The following is a 15694-nucleotide window of genomic DNA, read 5'->3' on the forward strand; positions in this document are numbered from 1 at the left end:
TCCCTGCCCTCGCCTCCTCCCTCTCCCCCTGGCGGCCCCTGCTCCAGCCACACGGCTTCCTTGCTGTTCCTTCAGCACACCAGGCACAGTGCTGCCCCGGGACCCTTATATACGCAGTTTCTCTCTCCTTGAATTGTTATTCCCCAGCCCCTCCCTGCCTGGAATCTGTGGTCCTAGTTGCTAGAAGAAGGGACTTCCAGAACATCAAGCCCAACCCCGCCGACCACTAGATCCTCTATCTCTGTGCACCTCTAGTGGTCTGAGAGGAGGCTGTCTCCTCCCCACGTGGGGCTTTCTGTGCTCTGTTCTCCCTGCAGCTCTTCCTGGGCCTAGTCTCAGCTGTTCCCCACTCCCCGGGTGGCTGCAGATCCCAGACTGAAGGCGGGGTGACTGTGACCCAGGCCCTCCCACCCAGGCTCGGCCCAGCTTCAGAGGCCCCCTTCTTCACGCTGCGCTGACAACATCGCTCCCTGTGCCCCACACCTGCTGGTGCCCCGGGATGTCGTCTGTCCTGAGCAGTCCCCTCCCTTCTCCCGTCACAGATGTACCACTCCCACCACCCGGTCACCTTCATCCTCCAGCGTGGGGTAGCTGCGGGCCCCCCGCAGGTCATACTGGGCGTCTTCCCGCTCACTGGGGATTTGGCTGGCTGAGAAGGCAGCTGTAGGCCCGAGGGGTTTGACGGCCAACAGGGCACCACGGCCCTTCTTGGATGGTGACGACTTCAGGGCTGGGGAGGGAGAGTGGTTGGCATGCTTGGGGTGGCGACAAGGCAGGGCCCCACAGACCCCCATCCTTCCTTTGCATGAGAGTGCGGTGGGCACCAAGGGGCCCACCGCCTGCACGCACGGCCCACGCTGCCCCGGCTCCAGCCTGTTCCTCAAGCCTGGGCAAGAAGCAATGCCCTTCTCAGAGAAAGCCCTGCCCCGCTGCCCACCCGGCTCTGTCTACCAGCAGAGGTGGGACCTAGCGCCCCCACCCTGGACCCTCGGGAAACAGTGGCTGAATCAGCAGCCGCCAGTGTTCACTGAGCTGGATGGGGCCTCACCCCCTTTGCGGCAGCCCACTACAGCTGAGGCCCAACAGTCAAACAAGGAAATGGAAGGCCTTGGGGAATGTAGGGCTCAGTGCCAAGGGCCCGGCTCCCAGCCAGGCCGCACGGCCTGGGGAACAGAGCTTAGCCTTTCTTGGCCCCGGAATCCTCATCTACAAACAACAAGGCCAAGCGAGGCAGGTGAACCCTGTAATGCCCTGCACACCAGGCCTGGCCTGTCAGCACCTGCCACCATCCTCAACTTGCTTCCCACTTCGACCTCTGCCCCCAGAGTGGCCAGCATGGCTCCTGGCACACACTAGGTGCTCAATGTTTCCTGTGCGCAGCCATCCAGCCCCCGTGGCCAGCAAACTCCTCTGGACTGTAGTGGGAACAGCATCCTAAGAAGGTTCCAGGAAGTGGCGTGCTGCTAAAGGTAACAAGCATCTCTCTGGAGACAAAGCTGGGTTTGTGATGTTTGCTGATTTCCATGGTGTCAATGTTCCCACCAGTGGGTTTCAAGCTACTGACTGCACGTCACAGAATGTGGAGCTGTCTTGGCTCTGTGAGCCAGCTCCAGGTGACTGAGGCTGGCTAGCAGCCCACGGAGGCCTGGTCCGGCGTGGGAGAGCACCCCACAGGGTTTGAGACCTGGGGAGCAGGGCACACACAGACACTTACTGAGTCCCTACTACGTAACACACCGTCAAGCTGGACACTGGGGACACAGTGACAAAGGCCAACAAGTACCTTGCATTTTGGAGGAGGGGGGCTGGGGGGGCAAACAAAAGACACACAGACATGTTGGGAAGAAGACTCTTTCGGGTGGCACATGGGATCCCAGCCTGGGGTGTGCACTGGGTCTGGGACTCTGGAGGCCAGTACACATCAGGGACCTCCCGAGACCACCCCCGGGGCAAGGGCCACTACCGTGCACCCCGTAACTTCCCTGACATGTCTGGTTAGGTGACGACTGTCTCAGGGCCCAGCAAAGCCCACGTCCTTGGTGACAGAGAGAAGCTGTAGGCAGCCCCGCTGGCTGCTGGAGCGAGGTCAAGCCTGCCTGTCTCTGTGAAGCGCGTGTGGCTCTCACAGCTTCTGTCCAGTAGGGGCTAGGGCCCATGCCCTCGACTGGCCTGAGGTCACACTAGCAGCACAAGACAAAGCCAGGGCTTGGACTTGGACATGGCACGGCCGCCCAACAGAAGGGGGTGTGCCAGTTGACCCCACTGGGGGCCAGCCGCCCGCCCGCCTCTCCGCGCCCCAGGTCCCTCCCACCCACGAGGCCAGGGCAACTCACAGGAGTTCTTCCGAAAAACCGTGTTGCTCATGAACTTGAAGAAACGCTCGGCATAGAAGCTGGGCCGGTGGACAGAGACGGTATCCTGGGAAGAAATGTGGAGGCTCGAGGGCAAGCAGGGGTGTGTCCCAGGGGACAGCCCAGGACAGGCCACGGTGGGGGCAGGATGCCACCTCCTCTGTGGAGGGGGAGATGGGGCCACAGCACGGGGCTTCATGGAGCGGGCCCAGGGATCAGGTAATAGTGGCAGAGAGATTTTTACATTATAACCCCATTTAATTTTTTGAGCCATGTGAATGAAATAACAATTCAAAGAAGTAAACAAATAATCAAAAAAAGGAACTGGAGGGATCCTCTACAGCAGGGGCTGGCAGAGCACGGCCCAACACCTGCTCTGTAAGTAAAGTTTTACTGGCACGTGGCTGTGCCCGCTCCAAGGGCAGAGCCAGTCAGCTGTGACAAGAGAAGGCTGGTGTCCTCAGTGCCATGCAGGCCCAGCTGTCCCGGTGCTCACCGCTGGGGGGCCCTGGGCAGTGCACTGCCCCTTCTGGAGGTTGCTTCCTTATGTGAGCAATAGGGTGGATGGGCGGCTGCTGTGCTCACCAGGATTTACACAAGGCAGGGAGCCAGCACACAGTAGGTGCTCAGTAATCGCTGGGCCCTAAAGCAGACTCCTTGCTGCTCCCCAGGATCCAGTTCCCTTGCCTTCTGCAGCACAACCCCCCTCCCCGCACTGGGGCCACTGGGGCTGGGCCACTCTCTGGGGGTTGGGGCTATCCTGGGCACTGTGGGGTGTTGAGCAGCATCCCTGGCCCCCACCCAGTCCAGTGTTCTTCCCCTGTAGTAACAGAACAGACCCCGTCTAGATACATGGCCTTCTAGAAAGAAAACTACATTTCCCATCCTCCCTGTGCTGAGCGTGGCCACGTGACCATGGCTAAGGGTGAGCTAGCCTAGACTGGGAGTCTCTCAGCTCCTAGAGGGAAGGGCATGCCCCCTCCCCTGGCTGCTTCTCAGCACTGTCCCTCTGGCTGGAGTGTGACTTGAGTCCCACTGCCTGGGCCAGGGGCCGAGGGTAGGGCCTGGGAGTGTGCGGCAACAAACAGAAGGAATCTGGGCCCTTCTGCTCACAGCTGGATGGCTACTTTGATCAAGATCTGAGGCCCCCTTGGGCAGACACAAATCTTATTTTGGGGTTATGGCCAGCCAGCCTTGATGGCTTTCCTGTCCACTGTGGGTTGGTAACACCACAAAACAGTCTCCTGCCTGGTCGCAGGGCCGCCTCCACTGGACAGCCACTCCAGGAAGGGAAGACACGACTCTCAGCTCTTTTTAGCACCTGTGCCTGGCCCAGGGAGACGGCCACCACGTTTGTGAACTGAGAGACGGAATGAAGGAATGAGTGAGTGAGTGAATGACGCTCACCCCATCGTGGACAAGAGCCTTCCAGGTATGTTCCAGCTTCTTAATGAACCTGTGGAGGAAAAGCACCAAATGTCAGCCAAATCTTCAGGTCCAGAAGTTCTTTACCAGGACAATCCTGTCCCCCGGGGACGCTGGACAATGTTCGGGGGCATTTGTGGTCATCGTGACTATAGGTACCCTTGGAACTGAGCAGGTGAAGAAGCTCTGGTTTAGAGAAACCGAGGCTGCCTGCTGCATCAGCCGGAGGCCACCACCCTCTTTCCTGTCTTCCCTCCTCGCCCCTGCTCAGCCTGCTGGCAGCTCCCACTACCTCTGACGTGGAGGATGGAGTGAGAAGGCCTCGGTGCTTGGCCCTCCGTGGGGGACAGACAGCTAGCGCCTCCTGGAGCCCACCTCTCCTCTTTCCTCCTGGCCTAGGCTGAGCCTGGCTCCTCTGTGCTCGAGTCAGTGCCGTGTGCAGTGGCCCCCAGCCAGGACCCTGCAACACACCTGGGCTGGGGACAAGGTCGTCTCCCCCAGGTAGCCTTCCTGGACTCCTCTCATCTGTGGGAGGGACAAATCCCTCCTTTGGCGCACACCCCCTTATGACACCCCTACCCCCACTTGCTGCTGTCAGGTACCGCCCCCTCTCAGCCCTGTCCGGGGCTGAGGCAGAAACCATGGCCGGCTGCTCTGAAAGGCGCCCAGCCCTCCTCCAAACAGAGGGACCTGCAGGGACCAGGACGGCCCTCTGGTGGGGAAAACCACGGCATGAAAAGTTGGTGGGCAGGCGCTGATTTTTCATACAGTAAGTCTACACTTATGGGTTCTGAGACTGGAACAGAAATTTGAACAGAAACAATGTATAACAACATCAGCTTTACAGCAGTCTAACTGGTAAGAACAAGAGTTACATGCCTAGGCATCTCAGCAATGGTAAAATGCAAGAATTGTTCAAGGACCTGCTGTATTTAACAAAGAGAAACGTGCAAAGAAGAGAAATCCCCCATGCCAGGCGGGTTTCCTGGAGTGGTGTGGATGGGACGCACGGACTGCCGCTTCTACAACCCATAATGTTTGCATTATGTATAATAGGCATAGACTGCTCTCACAGTAAAAATCTAATGATAGCCCTGGCTGGTGTGGCTCCGCGGATTGAGCGCCAGCCTGCGAACCAAAGGGTCGCTGGTTTGATCCCGTCAGGGTACGTCCTTGGGCTACAGGCCAGGTCCGCAGTAGGCGGCACACAAGAGGCAACCACACACTGATGTTTCTCTCCCTCTCTTTCTCCTTCCCTTCTCCTCTCACTAAAAATAAATAAAAATTTAAAAAATCTAATGACAATTTTAAAGTGTCCCCTGCAGAAAGCTCACAGAGAACAAGGCACGAACAATGGGGCTGCCTGTCACCCCCGCTTTAAGCTCCAAGGAAAGCTTGGGCGTCTGCTCCTTCAGGTTTTGCCACATTCGTGTCCATGCTGGAGACCACAGGGCATGTGGCACCGGCCGCATGTATTTCTTCACGTGGGAACTTTCCAGAGATGCCACTCTTCACAGCGATGGGGCATCTCTGTCTTGCTCTCATTAGCCCAGAACGTGACATGCTATGTGCTCAACAGGCAGGGCTGGGTGGGAGACCAGCTGGCAACACCCCGCCCACCCCTCATGCCTCGTGCCAGCCTTGACCTGTCTCCAACATCACTGGGTCCCTGGGACGAATCGAGATTCCGGGGGTGTATTCACTGGGTTGGGGACCGAATGCCTCCCTTTAGGGCTTGGGTGGGCAGCCAAGCAGGAGCCTTCCAGAAGGCTAAGAGAGACTTGCAAGCAGACAGAGCCTGGCTTCCCTGGGCAAGTGCGTCTGCGGGGGCGAGGAACCCACCTATAGGACTGCAGGATGTCGATGATTCCAATGTGCAGAAGCAGGCGCTCCCCTCGGCCGTTCACAGCAGGGATCCCACCCATCCTGGAGAAAGAAGAGCCCAGAATGCCATCACCCACGCAGCCCAGCAGGGGACCGGGGACTGACCCACCCTGCTGGGGGCCTGCTCCCAGTCTGGGACTTGGGGGAAGGCAAGGATGGAGGGAGAGAGGAGCAGGCAGGACTAAAGGAGCCTGGGGCTCAAGAATCCACATGCCCCCTGCAGGTGGCAGCTGGGCTGGACCTTCAGAGTGGGTTCTGGCATGGGATGGAGCAGCTTTCCCAGCTAGCTCACCAATTCAACGCTGGAAGCCCAAGGGTGCTGAGGGGTCACAGCTACGAGGCCCAGGTGCACACACACGTACACATGCACAAATATGCAGACACACGCACACTCAGCACACTCGCATGCACTCGAGCAACTTGCACACATATGCATACACACACATAATTGTGCACACACAGGTATACTCAGTGCACACACATACTCCCAGGCAGGGCCGTGAGGCCTCTTGGGTGCAATCTGGGGAGTTAATTACCTCACGCAGCCCCAGCCTGCACATGCCCAGCCCAGCTGGTTAATGAGGTTACACGATGCAGCAGCTGTCCTGAAGCCACCGTGACCCCAAACCCATGAACCCCAGGCCCTGCGCACTGCACTCCATGCACCGCTAGGCTCACCTGCACGCCCTGCCATCCCCCGCCAGACCCTGTGCAGATCCTACAAATATGCCAGGACGGTCTGAGGTCAGGGCCTGCTGCATGGAGCCTTTGCACATGCTGCCCCCTCCCATCTTGCCCCACTCGTAGCCCCGAGCCTGGTTCCTCCTCTGCCTTCTGCATCTGGGGGCCAATGGCAGTGGCTGGGCTGGGGTCAAGCCTGGGCCCCACGACCAGCTGGCTGTGCACATAGGATAGCACACAGGACACCTGACCTCTGAGCCCCTTTCTCCAGATGAAAATGGAGGATGACACCCTCCTCCTCCAGGGCTCCCATACTGACAGAACAGGGCAACATAAGTAGAGAGTCCAGCTGGTTCTCAGCATGGCCAGTGCATGGTGATGAGGGGCAATCTTGACCCATCTGTAGAAGCAGTTCTCACCCAGATGACTCTGCCCCAAGGGACACTGGGACATCTGTGGTCGTCACAACTGGGGGTGCTCCTAGCATCAAGTGGGTAGGGGCCACGGATGCTGCTCAGCACCCCAGAGTGCCCCCCACAGAGAATAAGGCCCCAGTGTTCCCAGTGCCGAGGGAGGGGCACGTGCCCTCTTTCTGTCTCCCTGGCCAACCCTGCACCCCAGGGCAGGACCGGGTTGGGAGGCCAAGGCTCAGTGAGTGCAGTCAGAGGCACGCTCCTCTCTCTGGCCTCGTCAACTGGGATGGCCGCCATTCACCTTTGAGGAAGCCACACTCCCAGTCCCGCCCCTTGGGGGGTTCCGGGTTAGGCATCCTGCTGTAGGAGGGCTCCCACACCCCAGCCATCTCTATTTCCTGTGCTGCCTTCCAACACCCGTCCAGTTGTGCTCCATGCGGTGTAGCCTAGCAGAGGGAGGGGACCTCCGTTTCCCACATGGCTGGCCAACGCCTCCACCCACCGATTACTCTGCCACAGCCATGCGCCGTCCGCACGACCTTCGTGAGGCCTGGTGCGCAGACGCTGCTGTCCCTGCGACAAACCAGAAACTGGCCGCACACGGGTTTCTGCCTTCATTTGCTTGCCTTCCATGCCAACTCCCCTGCCCTTGTTCACGCCTGGCAAGAGCGTGTGGGCAGAAACCAGAACTAGAAGCCCCGGCAGCCCCAGCACCTACGTGTCATCTGTTTCGATGGCCTCCCCACACGCGGCGCCGCCCTGGATGGATTCCATGGCTGTGGAGTAAAGCGCCTTCTGGCCCAGCGGCCGCTTTTCATCCGCCGTGCTCTGGGCACCCTCGGCCTGCCGCTCCCGCTCCTGCTGGTCGATGTTATGCACACCCAGAAGCAGGCTGTAGTCCATGATCTTGAAGCTCTCTAGCACCTGCCCAGTGTGTGTAGGGGAGCGGGTCAGGAAGACACACGCCCTGTCCCCACTCCCCCGCCCTTAAACCTGGTGGTGACCCCAAGCTGCGCACTCTGCGCTGATGTCCACTCAGTCCTCATAGCCACACAGGGAGACCCTGTCACTATCCCCATTTCACAGATGAGGACTCTGAGGGGCGCAAGGCCAGGCTGTGCAGCAGGGGGATGGGGGCAGAACTGGGACCGGCTCCTGCTGGGTGGCCTAGGGCATGGTGTGTCGCTCTAGGCCACGCTGCCTCTCGGGGTCAGGACAGAAGTTTCCTCCCCCAAGACAGAGCATCTGGCTCTGTACTCCTGCTTCCCTGGCGCCAGTGGAGCATGGGTGCTGTGGGTGTGACGCCCTCTCCAGGCCCCATGGTAGAGCCTAGGCCCAAGACCATCCGGGTTCCAGGGATGAGCTCCCAGAAGCTGAAAGGCCCTGAGACATCTAAGCAGTTTTCTGGTGACATTGTGTCAGGTTTTCCAAGGAGTCTGTGAGCTGGGGGCAGTGGGCTGAGGGGCCAGAGACCCAGACCAGCCCGACAGGCTGGGGACCCAGCACAGGGACACCCCTGGCCAGGCCTCTGCTTCCTCATCGCTGGAGAGGGGAGTGGCCTGACCTTCCAGGCTGCAGGGGCCAGACGGAGACTGCAAGGGCTTGTGAAGAGCCTGGTGAAGTGCTCTTTATCCCTAAAAAGCACCTAACTGTGGAAGAGGCCACGTGGAGCTAGTGTATGCTGTGAGGGCGGGGGGCGGCTGAGACCCGAGGCGCCCTTTGTTAAGGGCCATGAGAGTGTTGGGCTGCCTCCGCGGGTTTGGGCTCCATGGCAGGAGCACAGCCTCTTCAGGACACAGGGACAAGGGAGCAGGAGGGAACCTGGTGCCGGGCTGCACTAGCTTTCACCAGCGTCTCAGTTCACGGAGGGGAAAACTGAGGCTCGGAGAGGGGAGCGCCCCCAGCAGCCCCACCCTTAACTGGCCGCACTTGCCCAGGCAAGGGGGCCCGTCCCGCCTGGAGCCCCCTGTGCAGCGGGGCTGGCACCAGAGGCTCACCAGACAGTCCCGCTGCAGCGTCTTGACGAGCGCAGAGAAGGTGTCCGCGTCGAGCAGGAGCCCCTCTGGCATGTCCTGGATGAAGTCCAAGTCCTTGTAGGTGGGGCTGCTCTTCTCCCGTTCCTTCTTGCTGGCCCGCCGCTTGTACGTGGAGCCCTTGAGGTCGAACTTGAGGTGCATCTTGACCATGCGCGGCAGGATGTTGTTCATGACCACCACGCGGATGTTCTTGCCCCCCGACTGCACGCAGTACAGCCCGTAGAACTTGGGCAGCAGCGTCCGCGGGTTCTGGTTGAGGTTCTGGGGGGAGCGGGGCAAGGGTCAACGGGCAGCAGCCAGGGCGCCATGCTCTGCCCGAGAGCCACTCCCATACCTGCCGGCCTCGCACGCAGCCACTCAGATCTCAGGCCAGAGGCCCCCCTCAGGAGGGCCCATGACCCCCCCCCCGGCACCCTACTTTACACCAGACAGTTCAATCCTGATTCTCCAGGAGGGTCTGTTTCTACAGAGCCAGGCCCAGAGTCATGGCCTTTTGATAAAGAACCCCGTGGGACACTCCCAAGGTGTGTGGGCCCAACTTCCCACCAGGCCAGACCAGGTGTCCCTCTTCCCCAGCCTGCCCCGGGGGGACACGCGGGGCAGGGCCTCGGGGCATGCCCAGGGCAGGGGTTGGCGAAGTCCAGCCTAAGCACCAACTTCTTCCAGCTGCTCGTTCTCATACTAAAAACGGTTTTATGTGGAAGAAGAGTTAAAAAAAAAAAGACAAGAAAACCAGCATGTGTGACACATGAAAACTTCATTGAATCCACACTTCAGTGCCCACAGATGAAGCTCTGCCAGCACTGGGCCCACCCGGCCCCCGGGCGCGTCTGCATGTGCTGCAGTGGCAGAGCTGAGCTGCGGGGACAGCCTGTTCACACGCGGGGCTGTCTGGCTCCATACAGGAGTCTGTTGACCCCTGATCTAGGGGAGCCAGGTGCTCCCAAGTTCACACACAGTAGATGAGGGACGTCCTAAGAGGAGACGGCCATAACCTGGGCAGAGCACCCAGAGGGGCCCGACCCCGCGCCCACCAGCTAGGGCCCAGCGAGGCAGACGGCACTCAGGGGGCGCAGCTGAGTATAAAGACCCCCACCCCCACCCTTGCCCAGGGGCCTGACATGCCCTTTTGGGTCCGGAGTCACACCAGAATAGGGCGCCCAAGCAGCCAGTCTTTTCTGAGGTGCCAGCTGGTGGTCTGGTCCCTCTTCTCCTGTGCCTCTGAGCCACCAAACGCTGAGACACTCAGCCCATGAGCCACAGTTTCTAGACCCACGACGAAGGGACGTCAGTGGGGTGGAGGGTGGCGAGCCAGGGCCTAAACAGAGATTCCTGCTGCAAGTGTGGGGACACCACCCAGAGAGGACGGTAGGGTGAAGCCCCATGGTCACAGGAAGACTTCTCACGGCCACCGAGAGGGTGGGTGGTGCCCTGGGAACCTTGGGGACTTGCCTGCCAGGGCCCTGAAGCCTGCGCTCCTGCGTGTCTGTGGAAAGCAGCGAGCAGAACGTGCCAGGAGGAGGAAGAACATGAGGACGGGGGAGGTAGACAGGGGCTGGAAGGAAGCCCAGGGCACTGCCCCGCACCCCTGGGACCTTCCAGGAACCCACGGCCCCTACCATGTAGTAGCCGGGCAGCAGCTTCTGCAGGAACTCCGCCTCCTTGTGCATCACGGTCTTGATAATGAACTCGTCGTCGCTGGTGACGTAGAAGAGGGAGCCGCTGGCGCCGGGGTTGGAGAGCTCAATCAGGGGCTCGTTGCACAGCGAGTACTGGAAGGGGGTGGTGAGTGGGTTGGGCAGGTCCCATCTGTGATGAGCTCCCAGGAGACAGAGACATCTGCTTTGCTGGCAGGCTCTCCCCTCCCTCCCGCATAGAAGGAAAGGAGGCCCCACCCCACAGCCAGCAAGGAACTCAGTCTGCCAATGACAACGGGGGCTTGGGTTTGGGCCCCTCCCCGGTCTATTCTTGCGTGAGACCCCGGCTGCTGCCCACCTTCTTGATTACAACCCTGAGCAAAGCTCGAGGCTAAACTGTACCCAATTCTTTTAAAAGATTTTATTTATTTATTTTTAGAGAGAGGGGAAAGGATGGAGGAGAGGGGGAGAAGCATCAATTGGTTGTCCCTCATGCACACCCTGACTAGGAGTGAACCCACAACCCAGGCGTGTGCCACGACTGGGAACCAAACAGGTGACCTTTCGCATTGTGGGATGACACCCAACGCGCTGAGCCAGTCAGGGCTGACCCAATCCTTGCTCCACAGAAACTGTGAGGTTACAGCCGGGTGGTGTTTGAGCTACTAACTCTCTGCTAACTTGTTATAAAGCAACAACTGACCAATACACCTACCAAGTAATCATCTGGCCGGATCCCAAAGAGTTCCCGGAAGTAGCGGAAGGCGACAGGTGCGTAGGTCTTGAACCTGAAGTCCTGAAAGTGGTGGGCGGGCGTGAGGTTGCTGCCCTCGCTGTGGAGGAAGGAGGGAGGAAAGCCTGTAATGGATGGTGCCTCCAGGAGCTGAGCTCCACAGCCTTCCCTAGGTGGCTGATATGAAAGGCAGCTTGAGACTCCCAATGGGACCGACAGCTGTGGCTCCCAGTATCCACTCTCCCTTCCTTCATCAGCAACAGAGTCCACAACGTGGGCTGAGTGCGTGACCACCTGCAGTAAGACCTCTGCCCAGCCTCTCTTGCAGCTAGGTGTGGTCAAGTGATTGTACCTGACCAGTGAGCTGTGCGTGGAGCAGAAACAACGTGTGTTACTTCCTGGTCGTGCCCCAAAGGAGAGGGACATGTACTCCCCCTCCCCTTCTCCTCCCTGCTATTGGCATGCAGGCGTGATGGCAGGAGCCTGGGCAACCTGGGACTGTTGTTAGAACAGCCGCACAGTGAGGGCGGTGGAGCAACCAGAAGGAGCCCAGGGCCCTGTGATCAGCCCAGGACTGCCTACCAGTTTTCCTGTGTGTGAGAGAAAGAGAGAAAAACAAACTTCCACCTTTTTCCCCCTATTTTTTTAAAAAACCACTATTACACTGGCTCTCTTTGATTCAGCAGCAAATTAATACCCTAACAGACCCCGAGTCAGGCCTCAAAGTCCTGCAGACACCAGTAAAGGCTTGTGCCGTCTGCCGCAGAGAAGGGGGCGCAGATAACAGAAGGTTGCTCTGCTCGACGGTGTGCTGTCGGGCGATGTGCTGGAGGTGTGGAGGCCGGGCCTACCTGGGGAAGAAGATGCTCTCCACCACGTAGAAGTCCTGCATGAGCACATCGCGCTCTGGCTTGGAGCTCAGGTTGCCCACAGTGTAGCCAATGCCCAGCTGGATGGCCCCCTTCAGGGTGGAAGACGTGGTCTGTGGGGAAACGCAGCCACTTCAAGACCTGCCCGAGGGCCAGCCCCTACCCCACCCGGGGCTCCAGGGTGCCTACTAGCACTTGGCAGGGACTTTCAGGCCTCGGGTAGGTGCTTGGCCTGCATAACCACCCAGCAAAGAAGTGGCTTGTCCGAGAGTCCAGCACCACCTCGTGTGACGCCAAGGCCAATTTTCAATCAAGATTCTAGAACATTCCAACATCTCAAAACTGCCCTGATGCAACAGGAGTCTGTCCACCATCAGGGTTTTTTGGGGGTGGGGAGACACAACTTACAGAGTGACACCTGAACTTCGTTCCCACAGACCTGGGTTCCTTCCACCCACTTTCAAGATGACTCATACTGTCATGGTCAGAGAGTACACTGCCTCCCCGTGCCTCAGTTTCCCCACCAGTAGCCAGGAATGGAGACGACAATGTGCTAGCTCATGTTGGTGGCCGGACCCAAGGCTGCCCAAGCCTGAGAAGCACCCGCTGTTTGTGCTTCTCTCATCGCCACGGCTCACGCTGTCGCTGTGAGCTCTACGCAGCCTACACCCCACCACGGGAAGACGCCTCAGCCCTCAGTCTCCAACTCTGGGCCCAGCACCCCATCTGGGTGCCTGCAGCAGGGGGGCGGGAGCTAGCCTCTGCCCCCAAGCAAGCCTGTGCTCCTGTGCGAGGCCCTGGCAGCCTGCAGTCGCCTCTTCCCCTGAACCCCTCACTGGGGGGGGGCCTGTGCTGTCCACCCTCCACACTCGACTCCCTCACACCACTGAGCACACGGCTCTCGAGGGGAGACACATGAATGGTCAATGAGCACAAGAGAAGGTGATGACCACCATCAGCCATCAGGAAAATGCAAATCAAAGCCACACTGAGATTCCGTGTTACTCGCACCAGGACAGGAGTGATCAAAACGACAGACACGTGCTGGTGAGGACGGGAGAAGCTGGAATGCTCGTGCACAGCTGGTAGGAGCGGAAATGGGGCAGCCGCTGCAGGGAACAGTTCCTCAAATGGTTCCACAGAGAGTTTCCATATGACCCAGCAACCCCACTGCTAGGTGTGTGCCCCAAAGAGGTAAGAGCACGTCTACGAAAACCTGCACATAAATTTTCACAACAGTGTGATTCCTAAGAGCCCCAGAGTGGAAACAAACCAGGTGTCCACGCACCCACACATGGACCATCCCTCAGCCAGGCCAAGGAGCGAAGCTCTGACACTTGCTACAGCGTGGACGGACCTCGGGCACACGATGCTCAGTGAGAGAAGCCAGACACAAAGGCTACACTGTGTGTGATCCCACTTATGTGAAGTGTCCAGCACAGGCAACTTCCAGAACAGGCACATCCACAGAGACAGGAAGTGGGTTCACATTTGCCGGGACTGGGGAGGGGGACAGGGTGTCATCTCGAGGGGACAGAAACAGTCTAAAGTTGACTGTGGATGGCCGCACAACTCGGTGGACACCCAGAAACCACCTGATTGTACATTTCAGGAGGGGGAATGACATGGTGTGCGTGCTCTCGCTGGCAAAGCTGATGCATCGGGAAGCACGACTGAGGAAGGGCGGTGGGGCCAGGCGCCCTGTACACGCCCCTGGCTGGGCCTGCCTCATCTCAGCCCTGCTGTGCGAGAAAGAGGAGGGGAGCTGTAATTTCCTCTGCCTTTAGACGAGCCAGCAGGGCTGGGAGCAGAGGGCTCATCCAAGGTCAAGGTGACTCCTAGTGCCAGGCAGGCCACGCAGCCTGTGGAACCCCGGTGCACGTCACTCGGCTGCCCAAGATGACGCCATGCAGCAGGGACCGCGCCTGGCCTTGGGTGAGCACTGTGTGTGCGTGGGGGTCAGGGGGGTCCCCGGCACCGCTGAAAGCCCCCCTCCACTCTGCCCCAGCCAGCTAAGGGTGGAGGAGGAACCTTTTTGTAAGTGGTTTCGCCAGATGCGTCCACACCCCGATGGCCCAGCTTCCTCCCATGACCAGGGCCCGGCTGTCCAGTCATCATCGGGGCCTGGAGGAAAGAAAACAGGAAGCATTAAAAATCAGCAAGGAGGAGCCACAAAGGCCATAACACACTTTAGAAATCCTGGCAAGAGAGGAGCTTAGTCACTGTGCCCAGCTGGAGCCCAGGGCTGGGCCGTGTGGGGCGGGTAGGGGACAGAGAGCTGCGTGGGCAGGCTGCACACCCGGTGGACACCACCTAACACCCATGAGGGTGTGGACCAGGACCCCAGCTCTCCGAGAAAGCTGGAAGCCAGCTGCCCCAACCACCCAGCCCTAATTTTAGGGTCTTCCCTTCAGCACTGCTGACGCTGGAGTCAGGTCCTTCTCTGTGGGGCCTTCCTGCGCACTGTGGGGGGTTGAGCAGCATCCCCGGCCCCAACCCATTCGATGCCAGAAGCAACCACAGTGTGACAAGCACAGATGTGCCCAGACATGTCCCAGGGTCCCCTGGGAGCAGAACAGCCTTCTGGGCTGAAACTATTATAAACAGCATCGCCTCCCAGGTCTCACTGGCCTGGGAGCCAGCCCATGTCCTACAAGCTCTAGGGAACAGCTGTGTCAGGTGTGACATGAGCCATTCCAACAAACTCATGTGGAAGCCACTGGCCTTTATGTGTGATGTCACGAGAGGAGAATGGTAGGAGGGGCCGCGGGAGCCTGGAGGGACACAGAAGCAAGCTTAGTATCGAGGACCAAAGCCAGCCAGTGTACAGGAACTGAATGCCCCTCTGGTGGCTCCACCCATCGCTTAAGAAAGACCCACTGTACATCTGCCACCATCATTCAAAATCCCACACAGCCCTCTGGCTACCAGCTGCAGTGCCTCCACATAGGTTCCCAGGAAGTCCTTAAATGGCCCCCATCTGCCACCATTCCTCAGCTTGGCTCCTGTGTGTTCTGTACACTGGCCACCAGGGGGCAGGGCCCCCTCAGTAAACTTTTTTTGCTGTCCTTTCTCCACACCCTTCACTGGCTCCCTATAGCTCTTGGTGTGCCTGGGCCCACCCACCTCCCTCCCACTGCCCTATAGCCTGAGCACCCACAGGGCCCCAGGAGATGGGCAAAGCCCTCCTTAGAAGGACCCACATGGCAGGTGGCATTCTGGGATGGGAGACCTGGCTCCGAGGGGACACAGGATGCCCAGGTGGGACTCCTGGTACCACCTGGGCTGCTGCTCCTATAAAACGGAGTTCAGACACACCCCTCACAGATCACCTTCAGCAGTGATGGGAAACTCTAACCAGGGACAGTGGTGACCCCAAGTGCATCCGCTTAGCTGAGGACAAGCAGCAGGGGCCCATAGGGCAGCGTGGTGGTGGGTGTGCATGAGAGTGACCATCGCCAGGGAAGTCCTCTAGGAACATGGCTGGGAGATGGTGAAGACAGTAGACTCGCAGGTATGGCAATGAAAGGGACCCCAGCTCCCGGAGAAAGCTGGAAGCCAGCTGCCCCAACCACCCAGCCCCAATTTTAGGGTCTTCCCACTCCTAGGCGGGGTGCCTAGAAACACCGCCCTCCTGGCAGGACCCCTCCCCCTCAGGGACTGCA

At 59.3% G+C, this 15694-nt stretch overlaps 1 protein-coding gene across 9 annotated transcripts in view; it reads right to left on the bottom strand.

Moving 5' to 3' along the window:
* PIP5K1C (phosphatidylinositol-4-phosphate 5-kinase type 1 gamma) overlaps positions 1 to 15694 on the bottom strand; it is a 56614-nt gene that overhangs the window by 11006 nt on the left and 29914 nt on the right. For all 9 annotated transcript variants that reach the window (XR_004904986.1, XR_004904985.1, XM_036034312.1 and 6 more), the window contains exons 3-12: positions 14061 to 14153; positions 12012 to 12142; positions 11143 to 11260; positions 10410 to 10562; positions 8752 to 9051; positions 7473 to 7678; positions 5619 to 5702; positions 3759 to 3807; positions 2334 to 2418; positions 569 to 730 (exon numbers count right to left, since the gene is read on the bottom strand). Coding sequence is in view for 7 of the 9 variants with exons in the window: in XM_036034312.1 (XP_035890205.1) it covers positions 569 to 730; positions 2334 to 2418; positions 3759 to 3807; positions 5619 to 5702; positions 7473 to 7678; positions 8752 to 9051; positions 10410 to 10562; positions 11143 to 11260; positions 12012 to 12142; positions 14061 to 14153 (1381 nt within the window). In the remaining 2 variants the exon portion in view is untranslated. The remainder of the gene's footprint in view (positions 1 to 568; positions 731 to 2333; positions 2419 to 3758; positions 3808 to 5618; positions 5703 to 7472; positions 7679 to 8751; positions 9052 to 10409; positions 10563 to 11142; positions 11261 to 12011; positions 12143 to 14060; positions 14154 to 15694) is intronic.

This window comes from Phyllostomus discolor, chromosome 8 (assembly GCF_004126475.2).
Source record: "Phyllostomus discolor isolate MPI-MPIP mPhyDis1 chromosome 8, mPhyDis1.pri.v3, whole genome shotgun sequence".
Taxonomy (NCBI): Eukaryota; Metazoa; Chordata; class Mammalia; order Chiroptera; family Phyllostomidae; genus Phyllostomus; species Phyllostomus discolor.